This window comes from Camelus dromedarius, chromosome 17, assembly GCF_036321535.1.
Source record: "Camelus dromedarius isolate mCamDro1 chromosome 17, mCamDro1.pat, whole genome shotgun sequence".
Taxonomy (NCBI): Eukaryota; Metazoa; Chordata; class Mammalia; order Artiodactyla; family Camelidae; genus Camelus; species Camelus dromedarius.
Window position 1 is genome coordinate 26,584,262 of NC_087452.1, and position 22,701 is coordinate 26,606,962.

The following is a 22,701-nucleotide window of genomic DNA, read 5'->3' on the forward strand; positions in this document are numbered from 1 at the left end:
CCCAGCTGAATTCTGATGTTATTTCTTTAAGAAAACCTTCACTCATCATCTTCTTCCTCCCAAGGACCCAGGATTATATGCTTTCTTACACCCTGACCTTCTTCTTCATGGAACTAGAATATAAGTTCCAAGAGTTTAGAGACCATGTCTGTCTTATTCATTACAAAACTTCAGCAATAAGTCTTGCATGTAGTAAATGCTCAATAAATCTTTATTGAATGATAGATCTAATTTAATCTGCACAAATGATCCTGTGAGAGGTCAACGTAAATTATCAACCCAGTTTTACACATGAAAAGTAAAAGGGCACAAACAGATTATCTGATTTGACCAAGGGATATGGAATAATGCCTAGGGAAGGCATTACTGTTTTCTCTTTTCTGTGTTACAGTGAGAAAGGTGCACAATAGTGTGCTGTTTGTGCCAAGGCTGCAATAGGAACCAGGAAATACCTTCAGTCATGATTTATCAGGTTACTTGTAAAGGATTACTGTACTGTGGTCTAGTCCCAAGTCTTTGGATAGTGTAACACTTGCAAAATGTATATTGAGATGTAGAACTGTTGTTTGCTCTAATGAAACTATTGTAAAACCATTTCTTTAAAATCTAATGGTGTTTTACCAGGTAAATATATCTTAAAATATGCAAAATAAGAAAAGATCTGACCCCTTAAAAAATAGAGGTAGCTTGTCTCAAGCAGAGAACAGATTATAAAACTGCAGAAACCTGCATATTTCAGTAAAAGACTAATTTTTTATGAACTTTATGTACTGGATGGGCATTTTTTGATTAACAGTCGTTCCACATTCAGCATTACTTAGAGTGACTTTAAATATAATGTGGACATGAAGAGTCTGTTTAAATTTACTAGGCCACTAGAAAAAAAAGTGTTTCTCTAGAGTTTAACATTTCTGACACACAGGATCTGTGTATGTCAAACATTATTAAAGTACTTTTTTCTGTGTCAGATCATCACCATATGGTATTGTCATGCTTCTTTTAATCTTAGAAGTGAAGCCTTTTGGAAACTAGGACTTCTGTATGTGAGAGAGTTGAATTACAAAGCTTTCTTTTTTTTGAGGGCAAGCATCTTTCATATCTAAAAATGTTCATATAAAAATGCCCTATATGTGTAGCTCTTTGTGTTTGAAGAGAACTGTGCTGATTCAGTGGGATTTGTGACATAAATTAGGGACCTTTTGTAATGACTGATTTCATTTATCCTGGTGCTCTCTCAGTTCTATTCATGGAGGCCTTTGTGTGGTGAAAAAGAACTGCAGGGGCCAATCAATAGAAGCTGCAAGAGAGGGATTGATTAATGGTGGTTTATTTAGGTTGGTTTCATTTCAATATCTCGCTTTGGTTTTGTAGTCTAGGACTCTGGTTGCCTTGTTGACTTTTCCCATAAATATGGTAATATCTGATTCCAGGGAATTTTCTAAGGTCAAAAGCTGTTACTCCTATTTTCAGTATGTTGCTTACTCTGCTGATGGCTCTTTGGAGCCATTGATAAGCTTAGTGTTTTAAGTAAAAGTTACCCTTGTGTGTTTGATTTTAAAAAGATTAAGCGTATTTGATCAAGTATGTTTATTGTTTAGAAACTAAATTTTGGGTGCAATATAGGAACTGTTTAAGTTGTTCAGGAATGTTACAAAACATTTTACTGTAAGAGTTATAAACCAAATCTTCATATATAGACTATCCAAACACGTATTGTTATTTAAAATACTTAAATTTGGTAAGCCTACTAATTTGGAATAAATAGAATGGCATGTATTTTAGACCAGTTGCCTTCCTTAGAAGTCTTTCATCCACATGTTGGCCTGTACTATTAGATTTGTAGGAGAGATTCACAGATATATCAAGACATCGCCGTTTCCTACCCAATGTTCCACCTACAGAAGGAAGTCCCTAAATGGCATATTTTGGGAGAAAGTGATACTAAAACGTCAATTAACAGCATTGTAATTGAGACATCACGCAAAAGTTCAAAAGCTAAGAGGAAAGAAATTAAGTGAATGGGTCTGAAGAGATAATATGAAATCAGTTGATTTTTGAAGCAGTTACAGACTTTAGTTATCAAAAGCACCATAGGTCTTTCTCCAAATATTTTTAATCCAGATGAAGCTGGTGATGGGGAGTAAAAGCTATCAGTTCTTAATTTGTGAGCATTAAATTAAAGAAAGTATGTTAAATTAGCAAAAGGTGTTATAAATGAAAATATGTTCCTCCATCCATCTCATTGTAGACACGTTTAAAACCATATGAATTAGATATGGCTCATCAAACCTTCAGTTGTAGTTGTCATAATTAAAACCCTTATTTGATCTATTGTTTTTTGTTGAGTTGTTAAATACAGTTAAAATTGTCAGTATATAAAAATAATTGCCCCATGCTTTTATGACCACCTTAATGAGAATCTGTAGTTCAGATTCATATGTGTCTATTGAATGTCATTCTATGCATACACTCTTGCAGCCTAATAAAAACAGTAAATAAAAGCTTATTCATTTTTAAATTTTCATAAAAATCTCACCAAGCCCACAGATGAGACTTTAAAGGCAACATTTGTTGTTAGAGTTTGATTTGGTTTCATCAAATTTTTTGCTTTCATAATGAGATTGTAACTCAGAGGTAGTGCTACTGCAGTTCCGTTTATTACTGAAGTGCTAAAAGCTTCAGCTTGTTGATGGCGTGTGATTGTGTTTGTTTATATGTACATATAAATGGTTTGGACATATAAATGTATATTTTCCCCCTCTCGTTTTAGTTGGACTGATCCAGAGGTTTCTTGTACTTCAGATTTACATACCTGTGGGACAAGACTTCTCCACCGAATTGCTGTAAGATATACAGAACTTCTTTCAGTGTTTCATGTATATTAGACATTTGATCAATCGAAGCAGTATGAACAGTCATTAATTACGAGTGGCAGTTTTTGCATTAAAGTGCAGTGACTTATCAAGTCGACATGAAGTAATTAAACTAATTTAATAGTATTTCTCAGATATACTGTAGTCTGGCATTTCCCTAAGGGAAGAAAGCAAATTTCGTCTGGTAAAGAAAATATCAAGGGGTTCTGAATCTGACAGTAAGCAGCCTATAACTTGAAAAAATAAATAATCCAAAGTTTGAGATTTTGATTCAGATGAGGGGGTGATGTTATGTTTTGTACTATCTGCAGTTAGAAATTATGTTTGTCTTAAAGTTAATTGAAATACCTCATTTTAATGTTATTTACTTTAGTTTAGAAATATTGGTCCTTTCTGTTTACATATAGATGGCTTGGAATATATTTGTTTTGCATGGCTTTGCCATGAACAGATTGTTTAGCAAAAATGAGAATATACGAATTTTACTTGGTTGAGCTGTTGTCTGAGATGATTCTGAAAATGAAAATAACATTTGATTTGTCTACTCATACAAAATAGAATATTGTTTTGAGATTTTATTAATAAATTTGTGTACTCTAAGTGAATCATTACATCTAAGGTATGCTATTTTCTAATTTTTTTTGGTAATTAATAGTTGTCCAAGGTCAAAGGTTAGTCTTTTATTTTTTCCTGCTGGAATTAGTGACTTTTCCTATTAATGAAGTTAATTTTATACTACTTATGTGGTGCAAACTAAGAGAAACTAAGAGCTTTCTTAATAAAATGAGTGAAATGGGAATAACATACATTTGAGTTTATTAATTTATCTTTGTTTATGTGAATTAAAATACTGATTTGTGCATATGTTGGTAAAATATGAATTTTAGCTAATAATATACACAGTCGTGTTTTCTTGAATGATAAAGGATAGATAAAACAATTTATATCTTTATTTTATTCAACTTTAAATCTTAGTAAACTTTTAACATTTTCTCTTGTCATCTGCCATGGTCACCAAGATTCTTTAAAGTAGTTCTTAGAGTAATAGGACCAAAGCAGCATCTGATGTTCTTCTGTATATTTTTCTGGTTCTGCAGAAAAAGCATTTTTCAAGACTCTAAAGACATTCTAAAGGTACAGAGTACCATATAAAGCTTTATTTTAAGTGTAGGGGGAAGTGGTTTCCTACCGAATGGAAGAAGACACATTATATTTTATTTTTAAGGTTATTAAGTTCCTTACATAGAAATCAAATCCAGCCCTCTTACTCTTCTGATCTCTACCACCTGTACATTGAGATTCTTCAGAAGCAGTAGTAGGGGTGCTGGTAGTAGCTTTTTGATTAGAGTTGTGCAAGACACTTGGCTGAAACTTAGAGTAGAATCTTTTGCTGATGAGCACCCTTTTACTATCCAAATTATGCTCTATTTGTGTCCCCACACACTTAAGCTTATTACCCTAGCCCAAGCAATATATTATTTTAACTGAGTTAATAATAAAGCTTTAATTATTGAGAAATCAATAGATATCTAGGGTTTAACTTAGTCCTAGCAAGAGAGGAGCTGATACAGGTAAGCCCTTTGTTACCCTGTGATTAATGCCCTTGGTCTCTTAAAAGATGGGAAAACATTTTCATGGATGATGGAACTCATGGTTAGATTCTGAATTCAGTTGACTATAATCATAGATTCTCTTGTTCTTGTAGCCACATGGACAAACATTTGGATTTTCCAGGTGGTTTAGTTTTATAGTGTTAGCAATATAAATGTCTTATGGGCAAAAGGTAGAAATTATTAAATAACATGGGGGAAACATTCTCCTTCCTGACCTTGTGAATTTATCAGATTATAAGAAAATGTATGAACTCTGCATTTGAATTTGTTGCTAATAGATAATCAAAATATTTTGCTATTTTAGGAAGTAATGATAGAGACCATGTTTTTACAAGAAAGAAAGTAGAATAAGGAGTATTGATTGTTTCTAAATACAGATTTTTCTTTTTCTTAAATGAAAAGACTTTTCTATCAGCATCCTTAGTGTGTTAACTGTGTTTCGAGCAGCATAGCTCCAGGCTACTTTAAATAATATATTTCTCTAACCATCTTGGAAAGTCACATAGCAGAAAGATATCTGGCTTCTAAAATTGTTCATTGTCAGAATGGAAGGGGCGATTTGTTTCACAAAGATACACTTACACATCAAGAGTTTTTCATAAGTAGTCTTGCCAGCTGCTATATAAATTTAGTAATCATTCCTTCAACATCTCCCTGCGTCTCTCATGTTCACTGGATGATTCTACTGCTCAGGAGAGGGTCATAAGTCTGTGGGTTAGCAGATGCCTTAGAACTAACAACAGCTCTGCTTGTGCAGTCACTCAGTCAACAAATTATTAAATTCTTGCTATTCATACTCCCCTATGTTAGGCATCCCATGTTAGGGTGTCAGTCTGCCTTGAATCTGTATACCTCTCTTCACTATGACTACCCTCCTAGTCCCAAACCATCATCATATTTCCCCTGATCCACTGTTAGCATGTCCCAGTAGATTTCCCAGATTCTCCTCTTATCCTTTTCCAATATAATTGCCACACTTCAGCTAAAGTGATTGTTCTAAAAACCAAATAGAATTTTCATTGTATCAATGACAAACTCCCAAATCCTTAATACTCCTGTGTGATCTCGTCTCTCACCTGTTCCTACTCATCTGTGAACTCATCCATCTTGCTGGAAGGGAGCCAGTGGCACCACCATGCCATGCTGCCATACTTGTAGATGTTTTTCTAACTATGCATACCTGCGTATGTAGTAGGGTTATTTTAGTTGAATCTTAGGACAAGATGAAAGTAGTTAGCCTTCTGCATCTTCTTTAGGGGCTTTCCACAATGCAGTCCTATCATCAGAATTCCAGGAAGGAAAGTAAAGGTCTTTCATTCTGAGCAGCTTCTGTTTTTGTAATTGCCCTTTTAAGAGATAAATACTTGAGAATTAAAGGAAGAATTTTACCCAAATCTTTTTTTGTTTGTTTGTTTTGTTTTGATATTTTGCATCTCAAATGTGACTGTTTTTTTTTAAATGAGGGCTATTACATATTACACTTTTTTTAAAAAATGAGAGCTAAGAAACAATTTTACTTCTTTATTGATTCTTTATTTTGGTTCATACCTAGGCCTTTTTTTTTCCTTTAGCACCTACAAATTATTCAAAATCCTGCATCTTTGGGTAAGGTGGATTTCAGAGTTACACAACCCAACCAGAAATTATCCAAACACATTGCATTTTGCATGTAGAACAAAGGGAATGTTTACTGTATATTTTTAACATTGAAGTAACAGAATTCTCTCATTATTTCTCTCTTCCAGTGTCAACCCACAAAAGAAAATATCCTTTCTTGCTTTTTACAAGTAAACCCTTCATTTTGATTTGCTTATTTCTTATTATTAGTTCCAGTTTTCATTTTCAAAGTATTTTAGTGTACTTGTGTCTCACTGTTTGACCTGAAGTTAAATGATTTAATAAGCAACAGATTTTTTAGACTTCTTTCATTTTGTGGTCTCTTCTGTACCACATCGTTATGGCAGTGGGAATCCATTGCTCCCCTGTGTAAGCTGTTAGGTGTTTCAGAGCCTGGGGGCAGACATCTGGTGCACAGGAGGAACCCCAAGAACCTGAGCTCTTGGAAAAGAACCAACTGCATCTTGAAATAGAAATCCATTTCACTATATTTGATGCTGCCAATCACAATAAATGATTTTGGAATATTGTATTTTTGACAGGAATTGCATTCATTTTACTGAATACTGTTAAGCTGCATTAATTCCTTTCTCCATCCTGATTTTGTTATTATCTCAATGAATTCTGAGAGACATTTTGTACTGTTGATGCCTCTAGTGAATTGACATTATTTTTCTCATTTTCACCCAGCTTTTTCAATATATGGGATGAAAGCACTGTGAAAGCCAGTGGTGAGCGTCATGTGCTATTTGGAGAGTTTGAGATTCTTAGCCTACAAATCCTAGGGAATATTATTGCCAGAAGGTTTCACATGTTGAGCCCTTAGCTCTTTGGAGTACTACTTTCATTTGGAATCTAATAAATTCTTTAAAAAGAGAGACCTTTAAAAGGCTCCCTAGTCTTTAGAAATTTTAATTGATCCTTTATGATCTCTTCTTTGCAATAGTCTGAATTTGAAATTATATCAGTAGAGTTTAATGTTTTTAACCTAGAATCTGGTTTAAGATTTATGGTACTCATTTCAGAGTTTCTGTTTTGTCCTTTTGCTCTATCCCCTAGTTTTATTCTGTCTCATTTTCCTCTTCAGTAAATGGTAATGTGAACTTTTTTTCTTTTCTTTTAATTGCCAGAGCTAATCAGTGTTGTTTTTTTTTAAACATTGGTTTTTCTCTAAAAAATTTTAGGAGGTTTAAGTTCATACACATCTTAAAGCTTCCTTTTCCGTTTCTGTAACATGGAAAATTAAAACATACTCATAAAACAAAGCTTTAGTCTCAGGGTAATTTAATGAAAGTTACTCTTATATCACTTTTTTGGCATTGTTAGTGAACTAGACAAAGTGGTCAAAAGAGAAATTTAATAGAAGTTTCAGGTCCTTCTACTCTATTGAATTTTGTTCCTGCTTCCTCTTCTTTAGTGATATTGGAGGCAGTAGATGCTTTTGAAACTTTAAACCAAGGAAAGTGAATATGGCTTCACAGCTGCAGATCTGTTCTTTTCACGCGTCATTGGTCTTCTTCAGCCACTTGAAAGCCACCAGTGTTGAGAGAATACCTAAATTTAATGTCTTTAGGTCAGAATGACATTGGTGAGAGCTTTTGAGATTGTGTCCATTTACTAGGCACAACTCTTCCTATGAAAAATTTTCTTGCTTTTTGGTCTTTTTAGTGCCTTCCTTTGAAGAAAATAGCGGTTGCTATGTAGCTCTTAAGTTATTTGTAAAAAAAGGTGTTATCCAGGTCTTATATTAGCCAATTAAATCTTTCCTATCACTGAGTGAATACATCCCTAAACTGTATGTTTAGAACTGGACAAAAATGGCCAGTGGTTGCTCTTTTTTAAACTAAAAGTATTGTAAACTAAAGTAATAACAACACTCCAAGTTTCATTAACATTATGAATGCATCTCATGGCTAATTCTAACTTCTATTTTTTCTTTTTAAAATCATCAGTATTTAAATCTCATTATTTTAATTATATCCAATTAAATGTGCTTGCATAATCAGTATATTTTGTTACATGCATTAGTAAAGAGAGCACTTTAAGATGCTTTGCATACTGACTTTCATAATATATTAAATTTGCATGCCTTAAAATAGGCTTTGTATGGAAGTTTTGGATAACATGTGATAGGTATATAAATCAGATGCCACGGTCTTTATCTATTAAATAAATGTTTCCTTGAGCAATCTCTTCTTCCTTGGCTTTTAGTTTGGTTCATTTTATCTTTCTAAATTATTATTATAGTACTCTTTAGATACTAGATACTTTCTGAAAGCTGATCATACAGTATATGCCGGTTACCTTGTGAGGTATCTGTAGACAACCCAAAGTCTAATTAATTCTGCTGCTGCCTACTGTAACATCTGGACAATGTCTTTCTTTTGTTGGTAAAAACTAACAAAAGAAAAGTTGCACATATATAAATATTTGGAAGTGTTCTTTCTCTGTAAAATCATAATAAAAGGTCATACATTTGTCGGAGAACTGTGCAGTTAAATGACTGCCATATCCATTATCAGGGCAAGGCCTGTGGTAGGTCAGATCATAAGCTTGGGAGTCACTGGCTTTGCCATGTATTAGTTTGATGACCCTGGGCACATTGCTGGACCCTCTGAGTGTTACACCCTCATCTGTACCATAAGGATTATATTTATATCTATTGAGTAATTAAGAGGATAATGCCAAATGGTAATTGTACAGTAAATATTAATTTATAATTTTATATTACTAAATATAGATAATAGTGCAGGGATGTTTAATTTTTAAATTGCTTTTCTGAAACGTTTGGCGACACAGTGGGCCTGTCTCCATTCCCTGTGAAATTTTCATGGCACTTGTCCCTGAAGAGGTGGGAAAGCAGCTTTGCCCCTGGAGCCTGTTTTGCTATTGACTCATGCAGATTCTCTACCTGGGAAGAAGTGATCAACATAAACATGGAAAGAGAAATGGTTCTGATTATTTGGATATGGCTGCTAGTAATTTATTTAAAAGACTACTGGAGGAACTCCTGGCATCAGAGACTTGGTATGAAGGGAGTTACAGGTGACCAGGCCAAATATAGAACCACAGATACAATGTTCATCTGTAAAACAGAACCTGGGAAAAATAGATAAAGCAAATAGACTTCCAGTGACTCAAGTTTTTGCTGTTCCCCACTGCTCATGTTCTCCTTCACTAATGGGAATAATTGAAGATGACTCACAGCAAACCACAGGTCTTCCAAATGCTCTCCCTTTAATATGGCAGAGCTGGGAGGATGTTTCCTCAGGGCCACTAATATGTAGCTCGCTTTTTGTAGTCCTCAGGTTTGGCTCTCCGTCCTTCTCACTATATTTTTTTTTCATTCTGGCAGTTAATTATTTTAGTTATTCAAAATAAAAATAATTTTAAAGATCTACAAAGTAGAATGTAGTATGTAATTTTTGGTACACATATAGTTCCCATTATAAAATTTATAATAGTTCAGGACATTTTCATTAATGGAACATTCTTGAAGTGTTTAATATGGAAGAAAAATTCCCTGTTAGCAATTAAAATATATCATGGAACTTTATGAAGTCATTTAGCTTTGATTAAGTTGGCCAGTAATAAATACAAGGAGACGCCCCCTATGGGGTAGACTGATATCTCTAGCAGTCCAATTTTTGGAATTTTTTTCCATAAATTGTAGTTTCTTATTTAGATACACAAATGCTTTAGAATCTTTATCTGAACTCACAGAAATTCTAGTGGAATGATATACATGTAAAATTACAAATATATCTTACAATAGCACTTATACATAAGTCTATTATTACATTTATCACATAAAATGCCCTTATTACTTGTGTGTCTCCACAGCCAACTCTCCTCCACCCTAACTAGACTATGAGATCTTTAGGAGCCAACACATCTGGAGCCCCATGAGGCTATCACTGAACTTTGAATTTCTAAGCCCACTTGTAAAAGGCATTGTCCAGTTGTTAACAGTAGACAGCAGCAGAGTTAATCAGACTTTGGGTTGTCTACAGATACCTCACATGGTAACCGGCACATAGTGTATGATCAGTAAATATTCATTTCTTTCTTTCAGCCATTTCTTATGCCTTCCTTTTTTATACTCCATCGAGTTGATTTCAATTTGTGGTGTGGTGTAGTTCTTTTGGGGGTAGAAGTGAAGATATTGGAGATTTAAAATTAGTAAGATGGTAATAGTCACCTTTAGAATTTCTATTTGTAGAAATGAAGTTTTATAGCTAGCTGGAAAGAACATTTAAAATATCTAATCCATTGGTTTTTATACAGTTCTGAGTCATTTCTGTTACTTCAAATAGAAAGGTCCATCCTCCCTTTCTACAATCTTACATACATTTTGGGGATGAAAATGTTCATATGTTTTATATAAAAAGAGGATGCCATGTTCCCTCAAAAGGTTGAAATCCACTGATGTGGTTCTACCTTCTCTTTAAAACTGGCTATTAATACATGGCCACGTAAAGCTGACATTGAAAATTTCAGCTATGTACATTTAAGATCTCTGTTGCCAGGAACTCTAACATCTGCTTTTACTTTTTAAATGATCAGTATTTGAATTTTAGGTTTTGGAGTTTGGTCTTAGGCGGGCTAGGTCCATGGGAAAAACTATCCGATATACTGCAGCCCAAGCTTCTTCGTCCAAATGCCCCACAAAGTTGGCAGTCACTGGGCTCCCGAGGTTTTTCTGGATCTTAATGTCAGTCACCTCTCCCTCCAAAACTCTCAGTCCACTCCACTTCCTTGCTGTAGACACCCTGGTTGCTAAACACCCCACAGGCTCTTACATCTTTGCCTCTAATTTTTCATCCAACCCGTTTGTCCGCCTTTAGAAACGCTGTCATTCTTTAAGGTCAAACTCAAGTGCATATCCACCATGAATACTTCCCATGTCCTCCAGTTGCAGTAAGTCTCTCCTTTCTCAGTATTCCCATACTTGTGTACATTCTTACTTTGAGGGTAAGGATGTCTTATTCATCATTGTGATCATCACAGTGCTTAGAAGAATTCTGTGCACATGGTGGGTCCTCAGTAATGCTTGTTGTATTGTATTGTACTGAAATGTGTTGCTATACTGTCAGAACAGTTGTTTGATTAGGGAAAAAATAGGAAAAGAAACAAGAATTAAAGTAACTAGCAGATGAACAGGATTAGGAAAGAATCCAGCTTTCCTTTTCTCAACCCTTAGTTCCTGGAAGACTAGTGACTAGGTCTTATTTTAAACTTATTTTCCCTGCCAAGTAAAAAGTACATTTCTCTTAGCCACGCCTCTACTGGCAGGATGGTAACTATTTCAAATGAGAAAAGGTAAGAGAACTTAAGTAAGGAGAAAGAAATTCTTTGGAATTTTCTCAAAATGTTTATGTGAGTAGGAGTTATATGCAAGTAAAGGTTTTCAGGACTGTACCGTACCTAAGGAACACCACACTTGGCTCTTAAATGAAAACTCTGATTATAAGCCCGAAATAGAACTCCTCAAGAACTTTAATTGAAGCCAATAGTCTGCCCTTTTTTATTAGGACACGTTAGTGATCTTCTATTTTACATCTGTGTTATACTTAAAAAGCTATTACAGTAAACTGTTTGAAACAATGACAGTGATATGAAATTCTCAGTATGGTTGGAGGTTGGTTGCATTTGTTAGCAGTAAATAGGAACAGCTATTCTGTTTCATACACCCAGATATTATCGGCCCTTTTTTCTAAGGTTAAATGACATTGATTTATAAGATATTTCTCTCTTAGATATTTTATTTTCCAAATGTGATTATTGATATACCATAAACATAGTGATTTGTATAAATATATAATTCACTATATTTTAGAAATTGAAGTGTTAGCATAAATGTTTAAAACGTTTTAGCAGCTCAAGCCTCTGTGATTACAGGGAATCTACAACTCTTATCCAACTCCCTATTTAATAGAAAAACCCCTGAGGCCCAGAAAAGGGACATTCCTCAGAACATAAGTTTTTTAGAGGCAAAACTAACACAAACCTAAAACTCTTGACTCTTTATTAGCATCTTTTCTTTATATCTTTGCTGCCTTTTAGTGCTTGAGTTGGAGAAAGGTGAAGATATAGTATGACTTCACAGTCATGGTTTCTGACACTTTTAAAAAATGAAGTTATTTCTGCAAGTGCTTTGGGCTCTCAATTACAGAAAGTTAATTCTATTACTGTAATCCTGATTTCTACTCCTCCCGCACCCTTGCCCTCTAAAATTAATCACCAGAAATAAGTTAAATTCTTTGTTTAAAGATTAGCAAGGTAAAAACAAAACAACTTCTTTGAAGGATCATTTCATTGTTAGGGACAGACATCTCTTTAAATTATGTCAAGTAAAAAGATAAGTATTGGAAAAACATGATGAGATCATATGGAACCCAACTGCAAAAGTTGATTCAGGCCTGTTGATACTTGTCAGTGGCTTCCCTCTCTCTCTGTCTGGCAGCTACTCTCTCACCTCTTGTTCGGTTTGTAAGTTTGCTTCATTCTTTTGTTTCATTCTGTAAACCAGCTTTTCTGATTGTTTTAAATTGTGCGTGTGGGCAAATATGGCTGCCGGTACATCCCTCTGTGACCCAACAACTCCAGTACCTATCACTGTTAGACCAGGTTCAGTCTCTGTATCTTTCAGTTCAAAGATTTGAAAGAATAATCATAAATGGTCCTTGGCCAATCATTGGCTTTAAGCCAACTGCTCCATCTTTGATTTCATCTTCAGAGGTTCTAAGCTGGAGCAGATTCCCTAGGAAGAGAATATGGGCAGTGCAGGTAAATAGACTGATAGACCTACTCTACTACTCTTTGAGTATTGACACTTAATAGTCACCCTAGAACCTCTTTCTCAGTCACCCTCCGATTATCTCTACAGGTATTTCTGAGCGCCTCGAGTGCTTTTGGGAGTAAATGGTAGCCAGAATTTTTTATTAGAGGCAGATCTATTTGGTACCACTCTTGTCCTAGGTCATGTATTTCATCTACCTGAAATCCTCAGGTTCTCTCTTTGGTACTATATATGCTGTCTTAATCAGGGTAGGCTCTGCTTTAGTACAGTCACTCAAGGACTAAGCCATAGTTCTTTAGTGCTTCTCTAGCTAAATAATAACACTGATTAGAATGTTTCATTTATTGAACAATTTCATATATTTCTGTCTCACATTACCTTAAAATTTGAAACTTTTATTTTGAAATAATTTCCAATGTAAAGCAAAGTTGCAAAAAAAAATAGTACAAAGAAGTGCCACATAATCTTTTACCCAAATTCACCAGTTATTAACATTTTGCCACATTTGCTTTTACTTTTTTCTCTATGTGTATATCTGTGTGTGTGTGTGTGTGTGTGTGTGTGTGTGTGTGTACATACACATACTTCCCCCAAACTATTTGAGAGAAGGATGCAGATCTCATACCCCTTTGCTAAATACTTCATTGTGTATCTACTAAAAACAAAGACATTCATTTATATAAGCACAGGACAGTTTTCAAAATCAGGACAGTCAACAGTGATGCAATACTGTTATCTATGGCAAAGACCTCCAGTCCTTTTATAACAATTGTTTTTGGTCCAGCATCACACATTTCATCTAGTTTTCATGTGTTTTTAGTCTCCATCAATTTGGAATGGTTCCTAGGCCTTTCTGTGTCTTTCATATCAATGACATTTCTGAAAAGTGCAAACTAGTTATTTTGTAGAATGCCCCTTAATTGAGTTTCTCTAATGTTTTCCTTAGGATTAGATTTAGGTTATACGTTTTTGGCAGAAAAGCTATGAAAGAGATGTTGTGTCCTTATTGCTGTTTATCCAAAGGCATGTGATGTCAGTATGTTCCATTATAGGTGATGTTATCTTTGATCACTTGGTTAAAGCAATGTCTGGCAGGTTTCCTCATGGAAAAGTTACTGTTTTTCCCTTTAAAATTAGTGACTTATTTGTGGGGATGTACTTTGATGTATCTGAATGTCTTTGTCTTCAAGCTTTCATTGACTGGTTTAGCATGGTGATTCTTGTCTGAACCAGTTATTACTAATGGTTGCAAAATAAAGTGAAATTTTAAAGTTACTTCCCAATTACACATATGGGAAACCAGTGTGGTAGACATTTGCTTATCTTACCATACTTTGCCAAATTTTTCTCTTCCTAAAATTATCTGTTTTGTTTGGGTATCTCCTCCTGCAGCCTGTATACATCTAGTAAAACTAATAATAACGCAGCCCTTGATGTGGGCTTTGATTGATAGGTCAGTTAGCATATTCCATCCATTTAGCTACATTTATTCTTTTTAGGAGTGAGAATCTGAACAACTCTGGCCCGATTAGAGTGAATTTCAGGGTTCTTATTTAGATAGCTGGACTAGGAGCACCATTTGCTCTTGGCACCCATCTTGTGACCATGAGGATAAAGTTGATCTGGGTGACAGAAGGGGAGAAATAGAAAGAAATTGGGTCATCGATAACTGTTTTGAGCTGTTAAATCAGTCAGCCTTGAAGCCTGTCCTACTTCTGTGGTTTCCATTTATGTGAGCTAATAAATTCTATTTACTAAGTGAGCTAGCTTTGATTGAGTAGTCTGTTAACTTTTGACGTAAACAATACTAACTGATGTTCCTGGTAAGAAATAAATAGTAATACTGTTTTATCTGATATTGAAAAAACTGGGAAGAAGGATGGATGTATAAAACTTTTTCAACACCAAACAAAAGAAATGGGTATAAGGGTTTTTCGTTTGTTTCCTCACCAGCTTTGGGATAGAACCTTGGGATAGGATACTAAGGAAGGTTAATGTATCAGAGTTCTTTTTAGTAGTAAAGTTGTTACCGTTGTGAAGAGGGTGTAGATTCATTTGAACTGATTCCAGTTAATCAAACTGACTTGAGTGAATTAAAACACAGTAGTTGGGGCATCTAACACAGAGTATGTGGGGTGTCACATGAAGTCCAAGGATAATAGTGAGCTGGGCATGGAAGCCAGCACTAGAAAGCCTTAAGTACTCTCTCTCTTTTTCATCTCAGCTTTTGCTGTGTTTCTGTTTCATTTCCAGTCTTACCAGGCAATTTCAAATACCTAGAGAGAGAATATGATTGTGTTAGTTTGGGTCAGACATTTACTTGTGTTCAGTTCAGTTGTGCTCATTGGTATAAAAATGGCTTCAGAAGACCTATCCCTGAGGGTATGGAGAAGATTTCAGTGGCTAATTCAGAAAGATAAAAGGGACCCCAGAGTTGGCTACTAAAGAAACATGGATGCTACAGCCAGCTGAGGGCATCAGTGTAAGCTGGAAAAATTGGTCTGCGCATCAGCCTTTCTTCCCTCTCAAGATTCCTGCCCCTCATTGTTAGCCTGTATTTCTCTCATTTGAATTCTTGCTAAGATGCTCACTAATAAGGTCTTAAGGTTTGGGTTATAATCATTTGCAGGATTTTTTTTTTTTTTAACTAAGGCAGTGTTCTAAACCAGTGGCATCAACAACCTGGGAATTTGTTGAAACTACAAATTCTCACGCTCCACCTCTGAATTACAGAAAGAGAAACTGGGGGCAGGGCCCAGCAGTCCTTGCTTCAGCAAGTCCTCCAGGTAATGTTGATGCACGCATTTGAAGTTTGAAAACCACTGCCATAGGGAATTCTGAAAACCCACAAGGCAGCCACAACCTGGGATATGTCTTCTTCCCAGCATCTGTTCCCCGCTAGGTACACTGGTACTGCTTGAGTATAGAAACATGGCCAAGTATTCTTCACCTGTCGTTTCAAAAGAGAAACCTAATCTCTGGCCTCTAAAGGGTAAAACAGACTTTAACAGCAAAAAGGTTGCTGTTCCCAGGTCTAGAGCCTCCATCTCTTCATTTTAGCTCCAAGAGACCTCCATGTGTCTAGCATTAGTTGGACATTTTTTCTGCCTCTGCACAGAAATCTGAATATCTCCTCTTCCTTCTACACCTCCCTACCCTTCCTCCTCCTCCTACTTCTCTTTCCTTCTCTTCCTCTTCTTTTTTCTCTCCTTTCCCTCTGTCATGTTTCTTCTTCCTCTTCCTCATTCTTTCTTTCTCTTCTTTTTCTTCTCTTTGCCTCTCTTTTCTGTCTTTCTTTACTCCCTCTCTTTGCCTTCTGCTTTTTATTTTTCTTTCTCTTTTTTATTCTTCCTTCTCATTTCTTGTAATTCTCTACCTGTCTCCTTTTCCTCCTCTCACTTCTACTCCTAATAGGTGTAAACTTACTCAAGAAGAGAAAGTGCACACCTGAGGGCCATAGGAAGTGGTAAATGCCATTTCTATCCTCCTGGTTGCTCGTCTACAGACACCCAAGGCACCTTCCAGGATTATCCAGGGTCTGAGTCTGCCCACTCCTGCCCCTGCTCAGCAAGACCTCACCTTTATGCCCTTCAGCTCTCAGTCCCCTTAGCCTCCTAGTCCATCCCAACCCTGACCCCAAGAATGAGCTCACACTATCCTGTGCTGGTAAATTTTTACCGTTTACCTCTGGAGTAGAAGTAAAATTTTGAGGAGCCCTGATGTTTAGCCTGTACTTATCTCTGTTGTGTAAGTACTCTCACCATGACCACTTTCGAGCTACCAATGTGACATCACTGAATGAGGACCTGGGAGGAGATGCTCACAAGGGCCTCCCACAAACCAGTCAGACCCATTCTAGCACACACTAAGGAGAGCCTGGCTAGCCATGGTCCGGATGCTATGCTCCTGCTTACCTCATCAATGCAGGTGTTTGGAGGTTGACCATTAATTACTGAATTACTGTAAGTTGAACCATCAGATGTTTGTTTACTCTTTACCAGACTCATTGTTTTGGACAACCATTGGAATAATTAAAAACAGCAGTGCAGTATATAATAATTGCCACAACACTGCCTTTTAGTTTAATTAAATAAAATCAACTGTAAATACTGCCAAAAAGAAATTACAGCCCTTTCAATGATTTATCAAACTCTTTTACTTATGAGTCTGAGCATGATCAAAATATCACTATAAATTGATAATACCTTTTGGATTCTACATATATAATAAAGTTTGAGTTAATATCCAGTTAAAACATAGAATATCATCCAGTTACCGTCTTTTTTATTTGCATTCTACAGCATCCCTGGTGGATTTTTATTTTTAAGTAGCTTCACATTGTGTTTTATGATACATTTCTTCCTGCAACAGTTTTGCATACAGATGAAAATGTTGGGAATCAAGTTTAAGGCCGATCTTGTTTTTTTTATTCTGTTATGTGATTGATCTGGTCAGTGAACAAGAAATTCTTCGAGGCCATCCATCACTCTAGGCAGCAGCTGAGCTAAACCTTCTAACTCACTGCTTCCAGTCAGTCATGCAAGATTCGGGTTATAAATATTGAATGTGCAAACAACTGTTTAAATTAGCTGTACTGTCTATTTTATGCAATTTTAGTAGAAAAGCAAGCTGATATACTGTTTAGTGGTAAGAAGTGGAAGACAGTGAATACTGTATTATCTTTCCATACATCACTGAATTCATTCTGTTGGCAAATATTTAAAATAGTTAGATTAAATTAATTCTTGTTCCCTTAAGTTAAATTAGAAGTAAGGCAACTGAGCATGTAATTTATGTAGCTTTTTTTGGTTTTTATATTCAAACAGTAGCAAGACTGTTAGTAATTGTAAATGTAGCCATCTGTCATAAATATAGTAGCCAATTGTTAAGTGCTTGGTTCTGTGAATTTTGTTACCTCTTTGCAATAGCAAAAATAGCTTAATATTTGGAAAATATTTGGGCCAGAAGGGAAGTAGCATCTGGCTTGTCCTACCGTTCTTGGTAAGCATCTAGAATACTGAATATGTGCAGGTGTTTGTTCTTCTGCTACTTGGAGTTGTAACAAGTGTGCATACTTTCACAAGTGTTGATATATGCAATAGATAAAATGCCAACCACTTTGTAGTGACTCCTCAGAGCCTTTTTGTATGTAATGAATTGAAGTAAACTTCAAAAATTGCTGTCTGTATCTTAAGTTTATTCTTCAAATTATATTATGCTAGGAACATTCCTTCAAGCAGAAGACGTGTCTAAGCCCATGTTAATAGCACATATGAACTTCCTACCAAGGGGAAAAGTATTTGTCTCCCTTTAGAAGCACACAAGAGTATTCAATAGACTGTGTCTCTGAGTTGTTGCACTGCAACCTAACAGAAAAGCTGGGAAGATTTGATGTTACTTCTGTGCCAAACACTGCTCATTGCTTACACATATCCATTTTTTTCTTCTTACCCGTATCCATTTTTCTCTTCTTCCTTCAACAGAATTTTGGTCAGGATAGCCATGAGCCCAGCTAAGGAGACTCACCTTCCTAGACTCCCTTATAGCTACAACTGGCCACATAACCTAGTTTATATCATGAATGAAAAGCAAGTGGAATTCACTTGGTAGTACTTCCAGGCAAGCTTCTTAAAAGGGACAGACTCAGCTAACTTGCTCCTTTAGCTCTATGTCCTTTGGCAATTTGCTTTTTCCTCGTCTGCCTAAAATACCAATACAATTTATGGAAGTACAGCAGCCTTCTTGAGAGCATGGATGAATGCAAAAGCTATATAATAAAGATGGCACAGTGGGAAATGGAGAAAATATCTGGGTTCCTGATGGCATTATTGAGCCACTAACTTGTCCTGAACTGCCTATCCTTAGACTGGAATGAGCAAATAATCCTCATTCTTACGTAAACCACTATTTTTCAGTGTTACCTTTAGCCTAACACGTTCTTAACTGATACACTTCTCTTTCTGAGTTATCTAAGTGAGAGTGAAATCATACATTGTGTTTTCAAAAATATAATCTACTTTGCAATTACAAAGATAACTTTTACTTATGTCCTTATGATGAAATAAATTGAACCAGCATTGCTATTTTAATAAACCTCATTATCGATAAATGGAAGAATGGTATTGACTAATACTTTTAGTAATAAAGATCTCAGTTGCAGGAAAAAGGTCAGGAAATTTTCTTAATCTCATCTCTCAAATCTTACTTCCCTTTGTCTTTGATCAATCCCTGTCATCTTTTCTTACCCTTTAGTACTCATAGTCAGGCGGAGGCTAATTTATAAACTATTATAATGTAGTGTTATAAGTCATAGAAATAATTTGTCACAAATATAAGTCTGATTTTATTATTTCCCTGCTTAAAAGCTTTTACTGATCTTTGCTGTGGTATTAAAGGCTATTTCACTCTGGCTTCAGTTGTCTTGTTCAGTTACATCTCCTTCTTTCCAACCTTCCTTTCTCCCAATGTATTCCCTCAGCCCTGTGCTGTCTAAAATCACTGGACTATTGATAGGATCCAAAAAGTATCACAGGCTTACATTCTCTCTTTAACCTTTCACTTTTGTGCCCCTCCTCTTGTCTCCATCTGTAAAATCACACTCATTCTAAAAAGACTGAGTTCAAATGTCTTTCTCTCTAAAGCAATCTCTTACTCTTCCAACTTCATATTCTGTGCTTTCTGTAACATTCTTTTTCTGCTTCTATGATGGCATTTATTAGGTTGGATTATACTTATGTACAGATTTGTCTTTCCCAGTAACCTCTGAGTTCCATAAAGAGATAGATGAGCTGTGCTGTATTTTGCAGCTCCAGTGTCTAAGTCAGTATCTGGAATGTAGTAAATACTCATTATTCTTGGTGTGTCTTTATAACAGGAAAATAAAAAATTTAAACTTTCTGCACCTCTCATTGAGTATGAGTATTATTTACTTGTTTATTAAATGTATCCCTGTGAAGGATATGCTGCTGTTGATAGAGAATATTCATCAATTATGTAACAAATAATTGTCTTTCTTGGTCATCTGTGCATTTGCTATTATTGACCTGTGACTGACTTTCTTGCTTCTTTTCCTTTAATTTTTGGATTACATACTACCCATTGCATGTAAGAACAATAAAACCTGAAGTAAAGAGCCTTTACCTCCAGAAAAGAGCGTGCACCTTCTTCCTTTAAGCTGGTGGGGCTCGGAGCTGAGTCAGTCTCTTTTGGAGCTGGGGATGCATCAGCTGGCTTTCTTGCAGCTTCAGTGTTATTCAGTTTGTTACTTACCTTTTGAGGGCAAGGTCATATTGTCCTCTTCAGCAGGGCTGATTTAACACATTTACAGAGGCATGGCTTTCCAAATTGTGAAAGATCTCTCTCTGCTTTATACCCTAGATACCAGGTCTTTGGGCCACTAGGGAGTTTTTGTTCTCAGTCCTGCCCCTGGCTTTCTTTGCCTTGGAAGGACTTTTCCCTCTGTTGCCTGACCCTAGCCTACTGAGGAAGGCTGCCCTACACTCCGTGAAGGCGTAGAATTCCTTAGAAAGGTCTCTGTTCTCCTGGTCACTGGTAGCCTCTGGTAGCTGAAATTCCAGAGTGCCTTAGATGAATTTCTCTCCACTTTCTTGTTCCACCTTCTGTATTCAGCAGAGTAGCGCCAGCACTTGGTGAAGCCCCATGGAAGAAAGCTGGCAGATGGAAGGAGGCTTGCTTTGTAGTGGGGCTCCTTGAAATTCAGATCCATTGCTCCAGCCTGCATGCAGCTGTTAAAAACTAGGCTGCTTTCTCCTCACTCCCATCCATGCCTGATTCTTTGTCTTTTTCTAACTTGCTAGAAATAAGAGTAGCCATGGGTCTCTTCTTTCCTGGGAAGGACTCATTCACTTCCGGAATTTAGTTCATTTAGGTCTTTTTCTATCCTTAGATCTGTGATAAATTTTTTTTAACTGATTTTGTAGTTTATCAGGCTTGTTTTGGTTGTTGGGTGAGAATAACAATCTTTGCCATGTTTAACATCCTAACCTCCCTCTCCCTCTCTTCCCTTCCATTCATTCATCCATCCATGCTTATGTGTGTATATATACATATCTATATTATTTAATGTAGGAGTATTTTAAAATAGTTTTTATTGATGAATGCCACTTTATCTTGTGTATCATTTTCCTTTCTCTACATCCCCAAACTATCAAAAGTATGCTCTTGTTATTGTGTCTTTTGCATGTATACGGAAATAGTTTCCCTGAAAACCACATTTTTAAATCTATTTTTAGTGTCTGGGATATTTGCAAATGAAATTTACTAGCTCATTGTGTCTTTTAGGCTTCATCAAATTTAGAAATGAGAATAATCAATGCTTAAATTTGATTAGTTCAAAAATAATGTAGTCTTTATTGACCACAAAGAAGATTAAGAATCAGATTATGAAAACATTCAATTACATTAACATTTTGAAACTTTTATGACAATAAGAGCTAATGATAGTTCTATGACAATTATTGCCTGCCTGGAAATAGAGTAGTGGGATATTAAACACGATATTATCAGTTATCATTTCGTATCAGTTGAGTTTATCTAAAGGGGCTACAGTGATATAAAGTGACTTAATACAAACATGAAGTTTAATTCATATAAAAATTATATGAGAGCAAAATTTATACATGATATACTTTAAATCCATATGCTATAATCTCTCAATAGAGTGGTGTTTACCACAGAACACAGTGTTGTATAGATGACTTTATTTCAGTTAGCTCTTTTTGCATAGCAAACCATTCCAAGATTCATTGGCTTACAAGTGTTACATATTTTTTCTCATACATCTTTGGGGTGAGTTAGAGTCTGCTGATCTCGGCCGGGCTTGCCTAGGTTCTGTCTTGAAGTCACAGTGGGTAGCTGGCCTGCACACACCCCTTTTATGCTGCATCACAAGGGCCCTATCACCTCCTCACAGGGGTTAGATAGCAGTGGGCTCAGCCAGATGCCATAATGACACACAGGCTTAAGCAAAACCCGAGGAGCACGCATTGAGTCTGAAACAGGGAAAGATAGTCCCTCCTACACAAGGTGACAAGTTCAGTTCAGGCAGTGATACTCTTTATTTGTTGATGAGGCCCAAGGCCCATTTTTATGCAGCCAAGAGAGAATCAAAAGACTGCACACATGAGTCTGCCTTTCCCAACAAGTATGTTTCACCAAGAGAAGAGTGTCAATTAATCCAAGGGGTCTCTTAAGAGAGCTTCTTCTGTACTTGATTTAAGCAAAAAGCATTTTTGAAAAGAGCCTTTAGTAATTAGGGGCAATGAGAGGGAAATTAGAAAATCTTCATCCTGTTGTATGTTCTATGCTTGTTTTAATTACAGGCTTCTCTGCTTTCTTCCCGCGAGTTAGTTTCACCACTCTCCTGGAATGCTGTAAAGTGGTGAAATTAGGATTGACTAATTTTTATCATCATCAGGCATAGTCTATCACTTAGATACATTGATTGCTCCATTTTCACATCATGTCTGGGAAATAGAAACAGATGTTTTCAGACTTTGCCACTGTAAAATGAGATTTCATCTGTCTGTGTCTAGACTTAACAACCATCACCAACACTCTCTCTGATAATCTTAACTTGGATCTTCTATGGGGATACATAGGATTGCTTTGGCATATATCTGACTGTTGGTTTAGAAAGGTAAAGAATAGTACTATAAATATAATCCAACCATAAAAGCAGCCTATAGCTTGCTATTCTGAAATACATCTGACTTTTCGAGTATTAACTTTATGTCTGAATTTCTCAAATAGATTAGGTTACATAACACCTATAACA

At 35.9% G+C, this 22,701-nt stretch overlaps 1 protein-coding gene across 7 annotated transcripts in view; it reads left to right on the forward strand.

Moving 5' to 3' along the window:
• The window catches only part of CFAP20DC (CFAP20 domain containing), a 204,766-nt gene that overhangs the window by 9,667 nt on the left and 172,398 nt on the right, over positions 1–22,701 (forward strand). For all 7 annotated transcript variants that reach the window (XR_004142490.2, XR_004142492.2, XR_004142493.2 and 4 more), the window contains one exon: positions 2,771–2,843. Coding sequence is in view for 4 of the 7 variants with exons in the window: in XM_031470650.2 (XP_031326510.2) it covers positions 2,771–2,843 (73 nt within the window). In the remaining 3 variants the exon portion in view is untranslated. The remainder of the gene's footprint in view (positions 1–2,770; positions 2,844–22,701) is intronic.